General features: G+C 34.7%; 1 protein-coding gene across 1 annotated transcript in view; it reads right to left on the reverse strand.

The window, feature by feature from the left end:
• HFM1 (helicase for meiosis 1) overlaps positions 1 to 20,324 on the reverse strand; it is a gene marked incomplete at both ends in the record, with an annotated part of 36,993 nt that extends 16,669 nt beyond the window's left edge. Inside the window, 19 exon segments of the mRNA XM_080348686.1 lie at positions 1,710 to 1,757; positions 2,693 to 2,826; positions 3,589 to 3,683; positions 5,164 to 5,309; positions 7,262 to 7,363; positions 7,453 to 7,496; positions 8,406 to 8,494; positions 8,582 to 8,782; positions 9,221 to 9,382; positions 9,457 to 9,492; positions 9,498 to 9,584; positions 9,931 to 10,082; positions 12,082 to 12,214; positions 13,857 to 13,927; positions 15,459 to 15,506; positions 17,014 to 17,279; positions 18,035 to 18,356; positions 19,764 to 19,885; positions 20,254 to 20,324. Of these exon segments, the coding sequence (XP_080204812.1) occupies positions 1,710 to 1,757; positions 2,693 to 2,826; positions 3,589 to 3,683; positions 5,164 to 5,309; positions 7,262 to 7,363; positions 7,453 to 7,496; positions 8,406 to 8,494; positions 8,582 to 8,782; positions 9,221 to 9,382; positions 9,457 to 9,492; positions 9,498 to 9,584; positions 9,931 to 10,082; positions 12,082 to 12,214; positions 13,857 to 13,927; positions 15,459 to 15,506; positions 17,014 to 17,279; positions 18,035 to 18,356; positions 19,764 to 19,885; positions 20,254 to 20,324 (2,329 nt within the window).
• Between the last annotated feature and the right edge of the window lie 1,169 nt (positions 20,325 to 21,493).

Consider the following 21,493-nt stretch of genomic DNA (forward strand, 5'->3'; position numbering starts at 1 on the left):
AGAAACTATTAAAAGAAACTAAGAGATGCACAGAACGTAGGCTGCCATATTCAATTCTGAATGACAGACCAGAGAGCCCATAGTATTTATAAAAAACATTTCCACTACACTGTTAACAATCAAATGGTTAAAATCTTAAATATCCACAGGTACTTATGAATCCTTCATCAGAAATTTTCATGCTCTATCAGGTACATTTGTATTTACTTCACTAAACCTATTTAGTCAGATATCTGCATGAGGGTGACAAAAGTATTTTGGTTTTATCTCTTTCAAAACCAAGGAAATTAAAAGGCAAAAATTACATTCCTGCAAAGTCCAGTTAAGTTATAGTTCCCATAGCAACCAGAAATAACTCACATTGCACATGAAATGTATGAAAACATAACTATCCACATACCTACAAAACATTTCATGTGTACAGGGAAAAGTGGCTAGTGTCTGTAAGAACTTTACAAAGAGGTTGTTTTTAAGATCACAGCACTTCAAGGAAATATAATCCGCACCTAAAAAGCATTTATAAGTGAAACCTTCTACCCTAGCACTATCTGTAGAGGTGATTTCAAACCACACCTTTTCCCATAAAGGCTTACTTAGGTGGTAACATGCTTCATTCCCTTCAACCTACATGCCAAAAATGGAAATGTCCTGATCTAAAAGACACCAAAAGGTAGAAAACATCTGAACGATCATATGAACTATGTAACTTTTACTGATAACTATGGCTTTTTTTCCTATCTGCAAATCACAGTCAAAGTCTCTCACGTTTCAAGACTTTAAGCAGTAGTGTATATACAAAGTGTATTCCTGGAGATGGCTTCTTGAAACCCTTACAAAATAAACAGCTTCGACATAGTCCCACCAAGCCCAACATCAATCACAAATTTTTCTATGCAATTCTGTAAAATGTAATAAATGTGTAAGTGGATTCCAAGTATTGGTCAGAGAGCAGAGTTCTCAGATGATAGCAGTCCAGATGTCTGAATAGTAAACCTATACAATATGAGTACTGTGACTTACCTGTAAAAAAATATAGAATTTAAGATTTGTTCCTATCCTCAAATTCACTGAGACCATCACTGGACATGATCTGCCACACTCTGGAGTTCTATGAAATTCCTTTTTCACATTATTTTTGCATTTTTGAATGACCAGTGCAAAAATATCTATAATAAAAATAACATGCTCTCTCTGTCCACCTATTCTCTATTACTGCTGCCTAGCATGCTATAATCACTCAATGTTAAACTGTTTCTGAATAAGATGTTTACATTTTACATGAAGATGTTTACATTTTGCATCCTTTGTTTTCAAGGCTAAGTTTATGATGAAGGGAAGATGACAATTTCTGAAAAGGGCTTTTCTGAAACTATAGTAACAGAGATGAGATCAATCAGGAAAAAACAGTAAGAATTACAAGCAATCAAAATTAAAGTGCTCTGCTCCATATATCTGAGAATGTATATGGAGATGATGTGGGTAAAGGCATTTAATGTTTTTCCTCGATACAAGAAAAACTTTTCCACCAGTCAAAATGTACAGGTAGTGTTTTAGAAGTAATTAAAACTTAAATAAAAGAAATAGCACAACATAGTAAATTACATTTGTTCTGTAATGGATATATTGAAATTAATGGAGATATATAAAAACCTGGATCAACCTGCCCTAACATGTGGCCATTTACTGAAAAAAGTTTAAAAGCCACTTACCTTGTAATTTTGCTTCAATTCCAGTTTTATCCAGGCCAGATGAAAAACCTTCATGAAAAGACAAAAGGCTTTTTAACCTAATACAATGACATACTTCCTCCTCAATATCATTACCCATCAAAACTGATTTGCTGATTTTTGTAAGCCAGACCAATACACTAAAGTGAAAAAATTGTAAATATTTATTATACTGGGAACAAGTCAAAAGCCTTACATAGTGTACATATGTAAGTATTAATAAGTGGCTGTTAGAACAGATGTGCAAAGTTAAGAGCTGCAGATATTCCCCTATGTAAAATATCAGAGTCCTAAAAGTTGCAGAAATGTCAGGGAACAAATTAACGTGTAAAGTTTTCCTATTTTAGAATACAGGAGGCCACGTAAATTGTGACACACATTCAAGTACTAAATGGTCTATGCTCCTGTCCCATCTATAAATCCTTAAAAAAAACTGTCTCCAGCAAATGTCCAATGACTCCATGATCAGGTGTAGAGCAAATGACCATAAACAAAGATGTGATCAGGGCTGGGTCTGAGAGGCTATTCTGGACAAGACAAATTGAAAACACCAACATTAAGATTACTGAAATATTGTTTTAGAATAACTATGAAATATTAGAGATTTTTTCTTTCTTAGAAGCAGATTACAGATTCAGTGCTGCAAAGTACCTTATGGCTTGATACTGCATTACTACACAGTCCAGTATATTAAGATCAAGTAGATTGTGTTGAAGCTGTAAATGGCATCTTCACAATTTTTAAATGTTATACCATGCTGAAACTCCTATTACTTGTATTAAATTAAATTAAACTGAAACTGTTGTTCCTAAAAATATTACAGACCATATTACACATCTTGTTTTCAACCCCTTATGGAATAATAGTCCTTAATAAAATGAAACAAACAAATAACATGGATCTAATACGTTTTAGTGTCATAATTTAGATCAAATAAAAACAAAACAAGCAAAAAACCAACAAACCATAATGGGTTGGATTTTTTAAGGCTCTAATATACAAGAATGTTGATCGTATCCATTCCAAAGCTACAGTAACATCTGTGACGGTATGTAGCACTATTTCTGCATTTAAGTGCTCAACAAGATGCCTGTGCAAGCTAGCAAAACAAACAAACAAAAGGTAAGTACATTTACCGATCAGTAGCACAAAAAGTGGTAAGCCTATTTTTTCGGGAACAAACAAACACAAAATAAACCCCTCCCCCAGAGCCACAATGATTTTCTGAAAACAATAAAGAATATGTAAATAATGAACAATTTAATTTGTTTATTATGGCTTAATGTCCAGTAAGCAAAGATTTTTAAAAACTCTGTCAACTGTGAAGTTTCACAATTATTTACAACACAAAGCTCAAAACATTTAAGTTACACCACAGTGTTGGTATTTTGAATATATTTGAAAAATTGAACCTTAACAAAACTACATGTGCAATCCTGGTTTACCCTTTCATGTCTTAACTTTCCTACATATTTCTCTTGATATTCTGTTCACATCACGTGAATGCCAAAGTCTGGTATTTTCCAGACCCTTTATCATCTAAAAATTCAGAGACAGGATCTGGGTTCAATTCTTGCTTTTTGTCTTTGCAATATGTACCATTTCAGTCTCTTCATTTTTCCAGCAGGAATCTACAACTTTTTTTTTTTTGTTATGATTAAGATGTTCTAAGGATGTTTTTAGCTGATAAAACAGAGGCTGCTTACTTCTGAATAGCTTGACTTCATTTTCCTTAATATTTTTAAAAATTTCTTTTAAATAGACCAAAAAAACACCCCAAAACCCACCTGAAAAAATACATTCTGTAGAAACTATGAAACATTGCTACCATCTGTCCAGTCTTATAAAAATACTTGGTTACCTGCTCTCTATTATGTCAGCACCGTTTAACATCTGTATATACTTTTCCCTTGTACTCCAACGAGTCATAATAACTGCTGTAGCTGTAGTATCAAACTGAAAAATAAAACCACAAACAAAAACTGCTCTCTAGTTCTCCACAAAAAAAAACCCATTCCGGTTAAGTATGCATCACATATCTGTTGAAACCATGAAAACTCTTAAAATCCTTGTTGAAATGGCTGTTGAATGCCAAGGCCTCTCTAATGTAAGAGGCAAATTCTAACTCCTTTGAGTAGCAAGCAGGACTCAGGATTCCGGCCGTTGCTGGCAGGCAGGTCTGTGCACCAGCCTGTATGTGTTAATGTACATATAACAGATACATGTCAAGAAACAATACAAATGTGAACTGTTATTGACCTCCTTGCAAGGTCCACAGCTAAGGAAAGGATTTCTAACCACAACCACAGAAAATTACTGACACGAATTCTCATTTGTAATCCCCAAACATTAGAAAGTCCTGAATGAATAGTCAAGGTTTTATAGTTATTTTTTATAATCTTCATCATCTAGTCTCAAGCCATCTCACTTAGATTATTTTGTTTGTAATGGAAAAAAAATATTGTTAGATTGATTTATTGGGTTTTGTATGAGAAGTTTCTTGACTTCTGATTTTTTTAGATCATAAAAGCATATGCAATACTGAAAGGCAGATCTTGGTAAATATTTTAGGTCTTGACTCAGTAAGTTAAAGTGGGTGAGGATTCTGAGTCACAACTTTAAAAATCTTACTGAATTATAATCTCTATAAAAAAAAATATGTTAAGAAAGTTAGGAATATAGGAATTTCCATACTAGTTTAGATCTTAGGTCCAGATAAATGCTCTCATATACAAAATATATCACAGTGGCTAATATAAGCAACCTCTGGAGACAGACATGGGGTAATCTATCTCCCATATCAGGCTTTCTAAAAATCAAAAAGACTTAAAAGTATAAGATTTAACATAAATGATTCTGAGACTTTAAAGAGGTATCATTAAAATAATGATTTTAAAATCTACCCCTTTCCCTTTTACAGCCAAAGCAAAGTCTCAACCCTTTTTAAAACATCACATTCTTGGCATCGGCAACCTCTTGTGGAAATGAATTGTAGCTTTTTTTGAAGGCAATGTTTCTAACCCTCCCCCTCTATTCTACTTCTAACTTAATTAGATGTTTTCTTGTCCTGATATTATGAGAAAAAAAGCACATTGCTCTCTATACTAGTCAATATTCCAGAATTTTTATCATGTAATTTGTAAGTTGTGTGCCAGCTTCCTACTTTTTCTCTAAGCCCCACTCCTTACATAACCCAAAAGTAACCTTCAGATCTTCTTCCACAGCAAGGTGAAGGAGTACTTTTTAGTGGACAATACAAAAGAAAACATATTTTTTTTCTCAGTTAAGAAGTTACTCAGGAATAATTTAACTATTAATAACACCCTTTAAAACCCAAATGCTGCAGTAAAATTTTTGGCATTGTAGATTCTATGCCAAGAATACTTTCTACTGATCTGCCTATAGATAGTATCAATATAATATAGCATTAACTTACTTGAGGCCTTCCTGCTCTCCCAATCATTTGCAGAATATCAGTTTCACTGTACTCTTGGAACACTCCTCCAACATAGTGCATCGTGGATTTTATAACCACCAGATGTGCGGGTAGATTGACTCCCATTGCTAGGGTGCTAGTAGTAACTACATTAGATTAAAGTATACTGATTGCAAGATGAACACCACTGAAATGTCTGGCAAACATTAAACAAGCAACAAATAAGCTCTTGATTCCTAAGAGCTCTTATTTTCTAGTGAAGTCAGTGGGTGTTCTGTACCACAAAAGGATTAGATGTAGATTACAGATATGTATTTGCATACATTCCGTAACATCTGGAGATAATCCAGAATACAATCCATCTTCAATACAACATACACACTGAAGAAACATTATTCATATTTCTTCATTGATATTTGGATACAGCCATGACTTCAGCTTTGTACTCATCAATATCTTTGATTTTTTTTTTAATCACCAGTCATTAGCATTGTTTATAACCATGGTACCAAATCAGAATCACCACCAACACTATCAAAATACTTTACCAATACACATTCTCACAGGAAAAACACCAGTCAAATTTGTGACAGATTATCTCACACTCATGTTTTCTTATTCACTTTCTTTAACAAATATATAGGGTGGCAGGAACTGAACATGGAAAGCCAGCTACACAGGCCAACTGACGTAACTACTTCACCAGGAAAATAAAATATTTATGAATTTTCCAAATCTTTTTTTAATGAAAGAAGAACTGAAATTAGTAATTATAGGTGCATCAGGAAAGACAAACAATCTAAAGGCATAACCATACCATCTTGTTAGACTAGTATTGGTTTTCATATTATGATGGTATGCAAAATGGGAAATTTGTTAAAGCAAAACAACCATTAAAAAGTTGCAAAGAAAGGTTACTTACCAGCGCAATCAGAACTTCAGTCTATGTATGTGTGTCTATACATATATACACACGTGCTTGTGAGTATGCATACATTGCAAGACCAAAGAAGTTTTCCCCTCTGCAATATCTGTGAAAGGTGTGTTAAAACCCTATCCCCATCATCCTCACAGACAGAGAAAGTGGAATATGCCCCTTACTCTTTCAGTTTCCTCTCAGTTGTAGAAACGTAATTCTAGTAGCTCGGATGATTCTGAAATATTTATACAAATATGCAAGTTTGCACTCTTTCAGTAGTAGTCCATATGCAGATTCACATTGTGCTTAGCTGTGACACAGGGTCTCAAAGTTATCTTTGCAAAGAGCAACTGTGGAACCACTGTCTCCTGAGATCTCAGAACTGGCACTGCAGTTGGCAAAGCCATACACAGTGCACCAGGCGACCAAAGCAGAGTAGTCTACAGTGATATGGAGACATTTTACTACCATGGACATTGTAACACTAGCAAGGCTGCCAGATCAAAGTAAGGGCATCTACCTAAAATTTTCAAAGAGAGTCATAACCACTTTACAGGAAAGAAAAGATCTATGAATCTTTCAGTGTTGTACATGAACACACACAATTCCCCATAGGGTCTGAATTGTTTTTACAGAAAAAGAAAGTCTAGATGAGATGAGACCATCATGGCTCAAACAGATATCCTCCCAATTCAGATAACAGCGGACAGTGTATTTCTTAGGAACCTCCCCAGCCTTCAAAGCACCTTGCATGAGAGTTTGAAAACAGTATCATGCCTATCTAAGCATTAATGCAAAAGATTACCCTCAGGGAAGCCACTGCTGCAAAGGACACAAAGAAAGTATCATGTGAAGACACACTAGCAGAGTTCCACCTCAAGAGGATGGCTTAGTGCTATGAAAAGGAAATTAAAATGGCCAGACCTGTACAGACGTATGAGGGAGGATGACCTCCATGTATGCTGAAAAGAAGAAAAGTTCCATGGTCTTTGATACCAGTGCATATGTATTCACAGGGTGAAAGTGCACATGGAACACAAACACATCTTTATCTAGCTTTCAGAAAATAATTCCAAAGATTAAACGAACTATAGAATCATAAGATATTACCACTTCCAAACTGCAATCTTCTCAGAATACATTAACAACATTTTGACTTTCAAAGTTAAATTTACTTACAAAGTACTGGTAAGTCTCCTACAGTAAAAGCTCCTTCAATTATTTTTCTGTCAGATACCTCCATACCCGCATGATGATAAGCCACACCATACATTAAAAGATCTGAAAATGACAATTATATCCATCACTTGACTAAGTATACTCAAGCAAGTATTCATTCACAGAGCAGAGAAGTAGTAGGTTATATTTACCTCTCAGTTTGGCATCTTTCAACGAATTTGCAGACATCTGTAGTCTATGTAACGCACACACAAAAAAGAGAATACTTCAAAAATCATCCAATTCACTAATAAGTGGAATATACAAAGATGCAACTATGTTTTTAAAATGCAAAAATAAAGCTTCACATGAAACTAGATACACAATTACCTCACTAGAGACTGTAAGATGTATTCCTTGACATGTACATTTTTTACATACTTTTCCATGGTTCTACTGCATTTGCACTTTTAAAGATGTTCTTAGTTTTCAACTATGTTTGATTATCAAAGGGACATAGTCTTAAAACAACTTCTAAAATATACATTATTTGTATATTTTCAACTGCCACCTTTCCCATCTTTTCAAAGCAATCAAGCTGAGTCTCTGGGGCAGCTGTTGCAGCCTCTCCAGCCCAGTCATCTTTTCACGTCATGACCTACAATGTATGTGTTGTTCACGTAAAGCAAAGACAACCATGTTAGAGATTCCAATCAGGAAGTAGCTTCTGCAGCTGCCATGACTAAGCAAACCAGAAGTAAATAATTAATATGGGTCAGGGCTGAATTTATTAAAGGTATCTCATAATGCAAAGACTTCTGGCTTAACCTAAAACACCAGTAAGACCACATCCAATTGAACCGTCCATATGCTTAGTCTTTACACTATACGGCCTTACAGGTCCATAGGTATTAACATTTGTATGTTTAGAAAGCAGCTTTTAGAAACAACTTAATTGTTGTGAAAAGTACCCTAAATATCTGAGAAGCAAATAGAATTTCCCAAGAAGAGTGCCATTTTATAAAAAAGAATGTCAACTGTGATAATGATTTTGCTGCAGACACTCCTCTGCTAGAAACTGTATTTAGCTTGACAGCTTTCTTCACAGATGTTGCAGGTTTACTGAAATACACAAACACTTACTAACAACTCAAATATAAAATACCTTTGTTTCTGTTCTATACTCAGTAGAAACTTAGCATCTTTTGCAAGAACAGAAGCAGCCTGCTGTACTCCTTTTCTTGTGGCACAAAACTATAAATAAGAAAATATTTTTTTGCAATAACACTTTCAAGAAATAAATCATTTTGAATGTGAGAAAAAAAAAAAAAGCTGCTGTACCACAAGTGCTGGTTTTTGTTCCGAGTATGTTTGTATAATACTCGCTATCTTGTAGTTAAGAGTTAAGTCAAATTTGAATTCTGTCTGATTGTCACTGCAAGGAAAACCAAGAACAATTTTACGTAGCTTCACTGGTCGTTGATCCTCATCTATTTTCAGACATACAGCAGGTGTCTTACTATCTGAAAGCCATTCTGCAATCTTTAAAAGAGAAGAAATAGAAAGGAAAATGATAAATTCATGCTTTTAATCACTCTCTAACTGCATCACACAATGATTAACTTAGCTTTTGTCACATGTAAACTATTAACACATCTGACATTGCTTTTATCATTAAAATCACATGTGAAGTTCTGCTTTCTACAGGACCAATGTAATTCAGACTGAAATTTCAAGTCTGTTCTGATTTGTACTGAGACAAAAATCACAAACAGCAATCTAAAACTGAAGCATGTCCATCCTTGGCCAATACTTTCATATGGTTGTAGGTAATTTGCTACATAAACATCAACCTGACAGCTGGCTTAGGTTGACAGCTTCAAAATGACAACTTTGTTATCAATCCGCATTTATAATTCCAAGTAAATTTTATAAAATACAACTACATTAATTAAAATAGAGTTAAAATGTAAATCTTACATCTTCAGCGTTTGGGATTGTTGCAGAAACAGCTACAAATCTCAAGGGAGGAACGGTGTCATGATTCTCTAAAAGACGCCAAAGAGAAGACTGAACAGTCTTCATCCGACTAACTACAACTTCTAAAGTTGCACCACGGCCTTCATCCTTTATAACATGTACCTATTAGGAATTTTTAAAGATTTGCTAAATATTTCTCCAATCTATATGTATTAAATAAATATTATATTTTCTAAGTTTTCTTTTATCTTCAAGAACAAAACATATAAAAACTTAATTTTCTTACTTCATCAATGAGAAACAGTCGTACAAGCTGGACTATAGAGTTGTCCCTCCACCTCCTAGTCATGCTATCCCATTTTTCCTAGGAGAAAAAAAACACAACGCAACAAAACAACAGAAATTGAAAGATGTTTCAAAGGCCAACACATGCCAGAACACAGTATGGGCAGACATGCCTAACAACTCTTTAACTAAAATCAGTTAAAATAATTCAAGCTAATGCCATTTATGTGTCATCTGGCATGATTATATTACTAACTGTTGTTTATATGAACTAACAGTACGCACAGCAGTATGCAGGGAAGCCTAATGATCATAAAATTACTACTTATTACCACAAAAAAAGGAGCAGTTCTAGTAGCACAAAATTAGTAGACTACTAATGTCTGCTTATTCTAGGTTTTGTAAGAATTGGGACTGAAACCTACAGGTGTAGTAATAATAATATCAGCATGATGTATTTCAAATAAATCATCCATCACTGTATCTCCTGTCAGCTCCTTGCAGCTGAGTCCTATAGGTCCAAATTTTTCTTTCCAATCATCGAAACGCTGACTGCATAGAGCTTTTATTGGTGCCACTAAAAATAACACAAAATAATCAATTATATCAGGAAACCCAAATCTTCAACTGTATTGCTAAAGATGCTAATTGCATAAATGTTTAAGATGCCTTCTTTAATTTAATTTCCCTAATTTTCATCTTTGCTCCCAGAAACATAAAATTTGTAATTGGTGTTAGTATCCTATTATCCTGTGCCATGTGTATGGATCAATGTTCAGCTTTGGGCTTCAGTTTTTCACTATCACAAACAGGAACCTTCAATTAAGGTTATTTATGCCCTCTCTTAATCATGATTTTTCCCTCAGTCCCACATGGAAACAATCATTCAGCTATCAAATTTTTTTTCTCATAGACAGAAGAAACCACAGGAATCACACTTTTTCTAATGGCAGATCTTACAAATACCAACCTTTTTCCAGTTGAGAATGATTTGAGCACTCTGTATTCAGAGAGAAAAGGAGTTAAAAATGAGAAACCATCCACAAGCAAGAGAGACAATACCAGAAGAACCCCAAATCGATCTAAACCAAATTTACAATTAAGTTTAGTCATGATCATACTGAGCAGCTAACACGGCAGGTAGCAGTTCTGATGATGGTCCTCATGAATATCCGGAGGATACATACTATACTTTTGCAGATGGGGGTTGATTTCTAGAAATCAGAAGTAATTCTCTACAAGGACTGATACTAGCAACACATGTAAGTTTCTATTGGATGGGTGATCTATGTGGGAAATGCAGTGATTTAAGTGAAACAAAAAGTGGTGTACACATGATCTGAAAACATCACCTCTGTTTCAGAAAGAGTTGTAAAATCTTGTACATGTATCAGTAGTCTATAATATCAGTGGAATCACCAGCTCTAGAAAACCGATTGACCTGCCAGCAAGTAATTCACAAAATTGCAAAAGTAAGAATATTTCACTATGCAGGAATGAAAGAAGCTAGTGATTGCTCCTGGAGCTTCAGTCACCATTCCTAAGCATGTCTTAAAGCTGATTAACATCTCTCTTCCAACATTTGGAAAACTGATGTCTCCTTCTCCATCGTTGTCGAACCTGTAAATGTCAGCAGACCGAATTCCACCAGCAGGTAACTGCTTCCCTACTGAAAGTTCCAACCAGCCAAACTGCATCAATTCTACCATGGCAATCAAAAATGCTACAGCATACTGAAATGCTCCACTTCAGTCTGCTGACATGCCTGTTCATAACCAAGATCTGTTTACGTTACACAGTAAACTAAACCAACACTAGCGTTATTGTAAGGATTAGTACACACTGGAATAAAAAGAAAACAAATAGGCTGAAACTTGTGTAAATATAAAGATTAACCATTAATAGCAAGACTGACAAATATATCACTGTATGAATTAATTAAAACTTGGACGAAGCCACCAATTTAATCTGATTTACATGATATGAACTCAATTCTACAGGAGGGAAAGAAAAAAAGAAAGTATAATAGCTGTGACCATCTTGAAGTATTCCCATTAGTTCCTATAAAGATCCATTAAACTAATTTAAATCATAGCTCTTTTCCCTCTAAACCAGTAGACAGAAAGCAACAGTTAGCACAAGAACATGCCAGGCAAGTGAATATTGGAAAATTTGATCCTCAGAGCAACAGAAAGGCATACAAAAGATAGTGCATGATTTCTGGCTCTGCCACTGAGATTTTGTTTGAGTTTTCTTTGCTTCCGCTTCCCTCCCCCTTCCATGTACATCTTGTGTTCTTAGAGGACAAACACTTTGAGATTTTTTTAAATTTTTATTTGTATAGGCAATGTTGAACACTACAATTACACAGTGCTGTTAAATACTAATAATAGCTAAAACAGCACCACAAATAAAAAAACCCTAAAAGAAATTACTTCTTAAAGAATGAGGTAGGTCACAATTTCTTAACATATTTAATTTCAATATTATTAAAGCAATTGCTCCAGAGTTCCATATTTACAGAATGACATTTTCTACTGCTGTCACCAAAACATTTAAAGCTGCATAATACTTACTGTAAACAACTTTAATACTTATCCAAGGCAGTGGGGCTTCCATGAGTAATCTGGTAATAGCTAGCTCAAACATTACAGTTTTTCCAGAGCCAGTTGGAGCACAAATCACAAAATTCCTGTCTGTATAAAGAAGCTAGGAAAGAATTCCAAAGTAGTAAATACAACACAGAGACACATTGTACATAGTTCATACATTTCAAAAGGACTGCTATGGGAAAATGACACAAGGAAATTATTATTACACTAATATATGTACTCCTCTAAAAGATTTTGTATTAGAGATGAAATTTAAGTCACAGCAAAAGAAATAACATCTTCTGCTACACACCTGCCACAGAAATGTAAATGAGACACTGTTCATCTAAGGTTATTGTGTAATGAAGTTCACAGTTCTTTGACAAACAAAAACCCCAGTATCTAGCCTTAGATGACATTAATACAGAATCACTGCCAATGTCCAACTGCAATCAAACATAGGCTCATCACAAACATGACAGGCTGAAATTCAAAGTGCAATTTGTTTTCCTTCTGTAATTCAATCTACATTCAAAATTCCAACATTGTTGAATACATCATTTTAACAGAATAATGTTAAGTTTTCAATAATGACAAAAGTAGGTTTTGCATGACTGTGCTTCCTTCCTCCCTCCCTTCCCTGACATTCCCTTCTCCTTTATCTCAGAAGCCAGGTATGCCCATCTTGGGTTCCATCATGCTTCTCTGGCCAGGTTGACTCTGCCCTCCTCCTTCCTCCTCCGCAGTGTCACTCACCTATACTCCCTACACGCAGCACACTCCGTGCACCTTCGTTTCCCTCTTTCCCTCCCAACTCCTGATGGATTATATTATTCTCATTCTTGTGTCCTTTCTGGCTAGCTGTTCATGTTCTAAAACTATTCTATGACTGTTAGGAGCTCACAAGGATGAATGGGAATCACCTAGTACTTGATTTATAAAGAACTGTTGCAATGACTGACACTGGCAGTACCTGCTGAACAGCTGCAGGAATTACCTGTGTTCTTCATCTACCATTACCAGTTTTCCAGTGCTCACAAAAATCAATGAAATATGAATGCTGTATGAATACAAAATTTTCCCTGATTTTTGCGATATAATCTGTTGTAAAATTAACTGTGAATCAGAGAAATTGTACCATTCTTAAATTTTTTTTCTTAATAAAACTTTACTTAGTGGCTAAGAAATTTAAAAAAGAACATCTGCAACATCCAAAGTAGCTTTAAAAACATGTTTAGAAGTGTTTGTGAATGACACTGGCATTTCCCCTAGAGTTGAATAAAAATCTCAAATGCTGTGTTGAAGACTCTGATGGAACCTGTACCTCCTCTCTGAAATATCTATAATAAAATCTTTCTTGAATTGGTTGCATTCAAAATAAGTTTTGAGGTTTAAAGAAAGAGCATAGCTGATAAAAAGGGCACAGCCAAACATCACTTCTCCAAAAGGACAACCTTCTCCAAAGTTCTGCTTTTTTTTTAATCTCCCTCTGAAAATCACTAAAAAGTATTACCAATCTGTAGCCATAAATACTCATGCAATTCACATCTTCACACAAACGTATTTAAAACTGAGAAAACATTTTAAAAATAAGTTCTGGTGTCTTCTCCCAGCTAAGTACAACTCCGCTCAACTATTCCAGGAAGAGGATCTAGATATACTACAGTTTTCTAAACCCTTTTCAGTTCTGAATATCAAAGTACCATTTAAATTTATCTACAAAGTACTCCTTGCAGCTGCAACTAACGTTTCATACTTACATCATCCAAAGCTTTAGACTGTGCATAGTTAAAATACGGGAACTCCTTAAAAATACTTCTAAATTGGGTTGCTTGACAGCGTTAAGGAAATGAAAACAATCAAGTGAAAATTATAAAATTTACTTTAGAACTGTAAATGCACCTCTTTCTTGTAATTTGTATGCAAGCTTAAAACACACAATCTTACTCTGATACAGGCTTGTAAAAAAATTATCAAAAAGTAACCTATTAAACTATTCAGTAGCTTTATTTAGATTCTTGGTATGCTGTATCTTCTTCACCAAAAAACCCACTACCTGTTTGAGAGGTCCCAGTATTATTACCAATAACCAAGAACCTCCTCCCTGGCGCAGGCTCCATGGAATGACATAAAATTATGGAACGTGAAACTGCAAAGGACAAAACCTTTATTCTACACTGCAAACTAAATAGAAGAGCAAGCAGAGCACTGCTGTCAGCATATCTAAAGTGTCAACAGACACTTTATACAAGTCACTTTATACTTGTAATACAACGCACATTAGCACAATATTGCATATTTAGTCATTAACAGCAGCAAAGAAATTCACCTACGATCTCTTAGTGCTGACAATAAAGATATTTTCAATTGCCAATATTGTGTATTCTTCAGACAACTACATTCTAATCTAAAATATGAGTAATAGTAGAGTATTGTTACATTATATATCCAAATGAGTGAGTTGACCCTTGTCTGGACTTCATTGAAGCCACTCAAGCAGAGTGATGGTAACCGTGCAATCAGGGTGCACACGCGGTCAGACGTAACACCAACAGGAACAGGAACAATGAACTGCTGAGGCCTCAGAACAACTAAGTCCTTATTCCTTTTGGAAATTATGACACTCCTGAAAGCTATTCACATGAATTTTACTTGCCTAAATTTAGACATTTCCTCTTCCTGTTATTTAACCTAACATCTGACAGGTTATTTAAAATAAAATATTGGGAAAAAGAGTGTTAAAACAGGCAAATAAAAGGTTTGACAGATATAGATGGATGGTTAATTATGTTATGGGTTCAAGGCAGGGACAAGAAGAAAGAAAATGATTGCAAAATCTGCTTAAAGAATCGAAATATATTGTTTGAACACTACAACATAAACACAGATCTATAAGGGATATGTTAAATTTATTTTCTCCTGATAAATTGAGACAAAAAGTAAGATTCAGTTTTCTTAACATGCCTAAATACTAACTCACTTTTTCTTTATATAAAGTGAATAGGGATATATGTGTATATGTGTCTTTGCATATAAAATCTGGCCTGAAATACATGTTATGCAAACTAAAAATTTTACATTTTAAAAATAAACAGTTTTGAGGATAAAATTTGAATGTTTGAAATAAGAATAAATTTGCTTAGTAATGAATGATCTGTAAGTTGTCTTATTTTCATTCTAGCTTTAGAAGTCCAAAAGGTAAATACCTATTCATCATTTGATTCCCAGCACAGTGTTACAAATCATAACTATTATGGTGTAGTGCATGAGTTCTTATGGCTACAAATTAAACACTATGATTTTGTAAATGTAAAAACATTGTAATAAAATCATCAAACCAGATACAGCAAATACAAGGATACGTATTTCTGTAACAGCCCTCAAATTTTCCAATTTTCTTCCTGTAGTTCCTAAACAAATAAAAGTAGTAAATCTATAAAACCAGGTTTATTTGCAACCAATAAACATGAAAATATCTTTCTGACCCCAAGCTATGTGTTTTGTAAGGAGCTGCAAGGCTACAAGAAGGTCCAGGTGATACAGAAGGAGCTGACAGGGAGGTCACCAGCTCATCATTTGAAAAGACCATCTTGGTGGACCATCTTTGCTGAACTCACTCCAGTTTAAGGATGTCTTGCGTGTACCAGAGGCTCAAAACCTGGTGCAGTATGTAGATGTGGTCTCAAAAGTGCCAAGAAGGCGGAGATGATAATTTTCCTGAACTTCCTGGCTTCGTTCCTGTTAACAAAGCCTAGGATGCTGTGGGCCTTCATTATTCACATTCGGTGAACTGTTTGTCAGCACCCAGGAACTTTTCTGCAGAGCTGCCCCCTCATCAGTCCATCCCAGGGGAACCCCAGGGGTTCTCCTCCTTCCCCAGGGCAGGACTTTGCATTCATTCCTGCTGAATTTCATTAGATCCCTAGCAGCCCCCTCCTCCGGGACAGATCCCTGCAGTACTCCACCTGTGGTGGGCATGTGGGCAGAGTGTGACCCATTAACCACCACCCTCTGAGCTTGACTATCCAATCATTTTTTTTACTCATGCAGTTGTCCATCTATTTCTGATATCCTAACTTGGATATAAGCATGTCATGGAAGATAGTGTTTCTCAGCCATTCTATCATTTGATTAAAAGCCTTGCTAAAGTAAAAAAAACCAACAATGTCCACTGCTCTCCCCTCATCCACAAATCTGGGCACTGTTGCTCAGAAGGCAATTAGAATTCCATTCCTGACCAGTCTCCAAATCTCATTCTAAGCCACAGCTCTGCCCTACAATTTTCTGCTACAACTATTTTTCTATTCTGCATTTCTGCAGCAGTTAGCCAGGTACACAACGTATTGTACACTCCACAGATGTAATGAGTCCCTGCCACAAAAAGCTTAAAACCTAGGAATAAGCCACATGTATTAAAAAACAAAACAAAAAAACCCCCATATAAAATACTTGTTTTATAAATTATTTTTGTGTTTGTAATTTCATCAATTTTTCAGCACTTTTCTAAATTTTCCAGATTTTTCCTATTTAAAAATCTATTTCTACAAAGATGCAAGTATGAGCCACATCACAAATAAACATTCCCTTTTCAGTTTCTGATTTCAAATGAAGATGAGACTATCTATCACATTAAGGGACAAGGCTGCTCTTTTTCAAATTGTTTAGGGAACTGATCCAAAGTGAAACTTTTGAAAAGGTTTACATGACTTGGCCCTTTTGCAAATATGTCTTTCTTTATAAATTGTTTACACAGCTCATAAACAGCAATGCAATTAAGTTCCATAGAATTGCAACGTATCACCTCGAGCCGGTGGGAAAATGTTCTTCACTCTACTTCAGACTACGCATATACATTATTATTATATACCAAAGATAGACGGTTGACTAGTATTCTTGAAAGAGAGCAACAATAATTACCTGTTATATCCAGAATCTCTGAAGCATTAGAAAATGATTCCATTTTAATTCCATTTTTAAATGCAATGTTCCCATCATTTACCCTATGAAGAGTAAAATCTGAGGCTTTAGTTACCGGAGAATTATGATTATTTCTCCATAAATCTTCTTTTCTCACTATTTTCATGTTTTCACTTGTATTTAAGTAAGTATCAATTTCTTTGACCTCCACAGACCTATCTTTAAATTCTGTATTTTTGTGCGTATAACGAGATGCTTTAAATAGGCTGCAAAAGATCCAAGATTTTAATTAATTTGTTGAAATGTTACACAGTTTCTATAATACTTGAAATATATGTATGTTTGTATTAGAAGCAGAACTAGCAAGACACAATCATCAGAAAATTTTGCATTCAACTTCATCTGACACTTTTCTACCTGAAGACTACTTTCAAGATACATTTCAACTTTACTTTCTTTCCAGAAAGAACCTGAAAGAATAAACTGCCTGTCCAGATGGGCTCTGGTTTCCAATAGCAGCCTGTCATTCTCTGCATAATTAAAAACAATAGAACCATACAAGTTCTGAGGAATGAGAAGAGCTGGGCATAGAAGAGGAGTCTATCTGTAAACCTCTCCTTCCAGGCCGCACTGAAATAATGTTGAGAACTGCTCCAGGTATTCCTGGCTGGCTGACCTCAGCTCTGAAAAGCAAGTGATCTTGGCCTTCTTGCTCATTACCATGTGGATAAAGAACTCAAAATAGTATTTTGAAACCCCTTTCTTATTTAACAATTTATTTAAAATTAAAGCAACATTATTCCTTACTGTTCTCAGAGGCTGAGTTCAGGACATATTTAATTACAGTACTAAAATATTGCCAAAAACCCCATATTTTTTCTTATACTGAAAAGAATTTGTGTCTGGAGCGCTGGTAAAGTACCTTCAATTGAATGATCCAAAACTCTGCACTTTAACAAATGTATCCAAAATAATATGATTCTGAGAGTTGATAAACAATCAGAATTTACTAGACACGTACCTTTTTCTGAATGTTGAATGGGCACTCTCATCATCACTGTTTTCCGGAAAATTACTTAATAGTTTATTTTGTGAAAAATTTGCACCAGGTTGATGAGAAACCCCTGTTCCTATTTTAGATTTTTCTTGGTCAGAAGAGAGAAACAATGAAACCATTTTCAGACTTTCATGAGGAAAACTAATCTTCTCTCTTTCTCCTGTGCTTAACTGGAGCACTTCTTTTTCAGAAGCTATTCCAAAATGAAGAGGGCCTGGCAATTTATCATTTACTTCCTCAGTGTTACTCTTACATTGTTGTATAAACTTCTGGTGCTTTCTCCCTCCTACAAAACAATAAATATTCATATTCCTATTCATAGTCGTTTTATTTAATATCTTCCACATCAATTACATGAAGTGATACTTCTAACTTATTACAAGAACTTTAGTGCATATTTTATGACTTATGCTGATGAAGCATTAAATTAATCAATTAAAAGGTTATAAAAATAGGGTCACTTTCTATGCTTTCCACACAAAAGTAATGGAGCAAAACTATTCCTCAGAACTACAAAGTAGTTTGTAAGATGGAAACTCTTCACCTTGTCTCACAATAAAGACCGTATTTTTAAAAACATTACACGATGACCAAGCTTGAAGTTCCTACTACAAACAGCTGTGAGATCAACCCTGCAATCTCAACAGTCAAAATTTGTAATGATGTCAGTGACAGGCTGGTTTCATAGTCATCTTGGTTAATTATCACATTTTGCAGGGTTAGTTCTCAGAAGGATTGGTAACCTGATCTGTCTGACCATACCAGCATTGCTGTCAGCAAAAGGAAGGCAAAAGCAGAAATAAGCAACTGAATATAACAAGATTATGAAAGAGGTCTATTCTGCAGACTATTCATTTCAGTGTTATCCATCTAGAAACTTAAAATTACAATGGCCTGTTTGTGACATAACCTCAACGGTTCTAATTTTACAAACACCAGGCAGCTTATTTGAATGAGTGTTTCAGCATTGAATTGCTCTTGGATAAAGTATAAAAACCCCTTTTGTCTTAACAATATAATGCCTAAATAGAGAGTATAATAAATCAACACAGCAACTAAGAAATTCACAAATCTAGTTGACAAAGTAACCAAATTCTTTAGAATAAATTTTCTTAAGGTGATCCTGAATGTCTAGATGGAAGGAATACTCCACTTCGCAGCAGTTAACAGCCAGATTCAAATTTGGCTACTTGAACAGCAATTTGAAAAAAGCACCAAAAGGGATGAAAGTTAGTTTCATATAAATTCTCTGTTCCTTAGGTGGGAGACAGCTCATGCGACCAATGTGCTGCATGATGCTCTTACAGCTGCTTCCCACCATGTTATGGTACTTCATGAAAAAATGTGGAGTAGCTGTAATTCTGATCATAGTTCTTACCTTGCCCACTTTTGCAAAGTAAACTTGTAGCCTGTGTACGCCCAGAGGACCACCAATACCCCAAACATATGTAAGACCATCACTCTCAACTAAAATATATTCTTTGTCTATATTTGCTTACCTAGAATATTTCAAATTTCACAGCATTAAAAGAGAGAGAAGGAATTGTCAAGCTAATTATTTATTAAGCCATTCAAAATAAGTGTCAGACACTATGATTTAGTGGGACTTGGCAGTGTTAGGTTTACAGTTGGACTTAATGATCTTAAAGGTGTTTTCCAGACTAAATGACCCTGTGATTCTATTCTATTTTACCCATATGAGTGCTGGCTGCATTTTTTTCCAGTTCCCTCTGTAACTCATCTGCAGCTGGAATTTCAGCAATAGCTGGAGCAGGTGCAAGCCAGCAAATCTTCGGCTCTTTATTTTCCGGGTACCTATTTTTAACACACAAATGTAAGGCAAAAGCATTGTTTAAGCATCTTCCACAACATCTAAATAACCTACTGTTTCTTCTGCTAAAAATATTATTTAATTCATGTGATTTTTTAAACACAGAAAATTTAAGAGGCAAAATTTCTGCTAACCCGTTTCTTACAGCCCTAAGATATACCTGCATCATTCAAAACTCAGTATGCTTGGAGAAACATTACAAACTATGGGTTATGAACCTGGAAAATTCTAGTCCCATATTTCTATAGACATACAGAAAAGTGAGTTACAAAAAAAAAAAATCTGCTAGGTGGAATTCAGAGTGTGGAAAATCCTGGAAACCAATTATATATATTTAAAAATAAATATTTACCTTTGTCTTGTATCTGGTCTTTCATAAAATAAATTATCCAATGAAAAGACCATGTCTGCGGAGTTGAACATTTTTAGATCAAATGTGAAGTCTCTTAATCTGTAAAAGGCAGCACAAGGAACTGTGAAACCGGACTTACCCAAATTTAACCTGTATGAGCAATAGAAAGTTTATTAGCTACAAGTGCCAATACTTAATTTCTACTTTTTATTTCTTTTAGACCTCTTGCCTGCATCCTTCATTCTTCTTCAAAAAGAGAATAAAAGAGAATCCCTCTCCCGAGAAAATATGGTTCTTATTACTTATGACCAAAAAAATCCCTTTAAACAATCTTTACATTACTCTGACATGTCAGGAGGAAAAAAGTCGGCAACAGTGAAGATCCAGATAAACTTTATGCTAAATTATCTAATTTCTAAGAATAATGCTAAGATTATTTTATACAACTGCAGACTATATATTTTTTTCTCAGATTGTTTCTGTTCTGATGGAGGAATACAATCTGTCTTAAGATCTGATTCTGTCAAATTTTACAAAATAAAATTATTCTATTGTCTAAAACCCCCCAACAATTACTTTAATTTACAAGCAATTCAGATTTGCTTTTTAACCTATATGGAAATTGCTCACCTGGATAACTAGAGTATGGGCCCACCTTCTTAATGTTGTTAACAGGCTTGTTCTGAAACATCAGGACCAGAGATTATTTCTAAATTATTTAACATATAGATCAGTTTTAAGAATACCCTGGTTAATTTAAATGTTTTCTATATTGTACCAACTCCACGTTTTAGACATGTTTTCTTTATGTTTTTTTTTTGTTGAGAAGTTTCACAGCTCTTAATTTTGCTTAAGGACAATTTTAAACAGCAAAGAGCTGACTAAAAAAAATACCAGAGAAAAGATTTTAGAAGTCAAAAATCTTAGATTCACTGAAACAAATGGTAAAATACCAAATCAACTTCAGAGTTTATAAAACTCAAGAAAGGCCAAATTTGGTGATAAAATAACAAAGCAAAGCTATCTTCTTTACCTACAGAGATAAGCCAAAGGTGACACTTCTTTTGTACTTCAGCATCTCATTAGTAACACATGAAAAAAATCTCTTAGAGTGCTTTGCAAATAGGATTCAAGTTTACTTAATTACTGTATGCTGTCATCTGTGAATCAAAAATTTTAAAAATATTTTTATTCCCCAGAAGCTGTAAAACTTCAAATATTCCAGAGAAATGTTTCAAAT

This window comes from Nesoenas mayeri (genome assembly GCF_963082525.1).
Source record: "Nesoenas mayeri genome assembly, chromosome: 8".
Lineage (NCBI taxonomy): Eukaryota > Metazoa > Chordata > Aves > Columbiformes > Columbidae > Nesoenas > Nesoenas mayeri.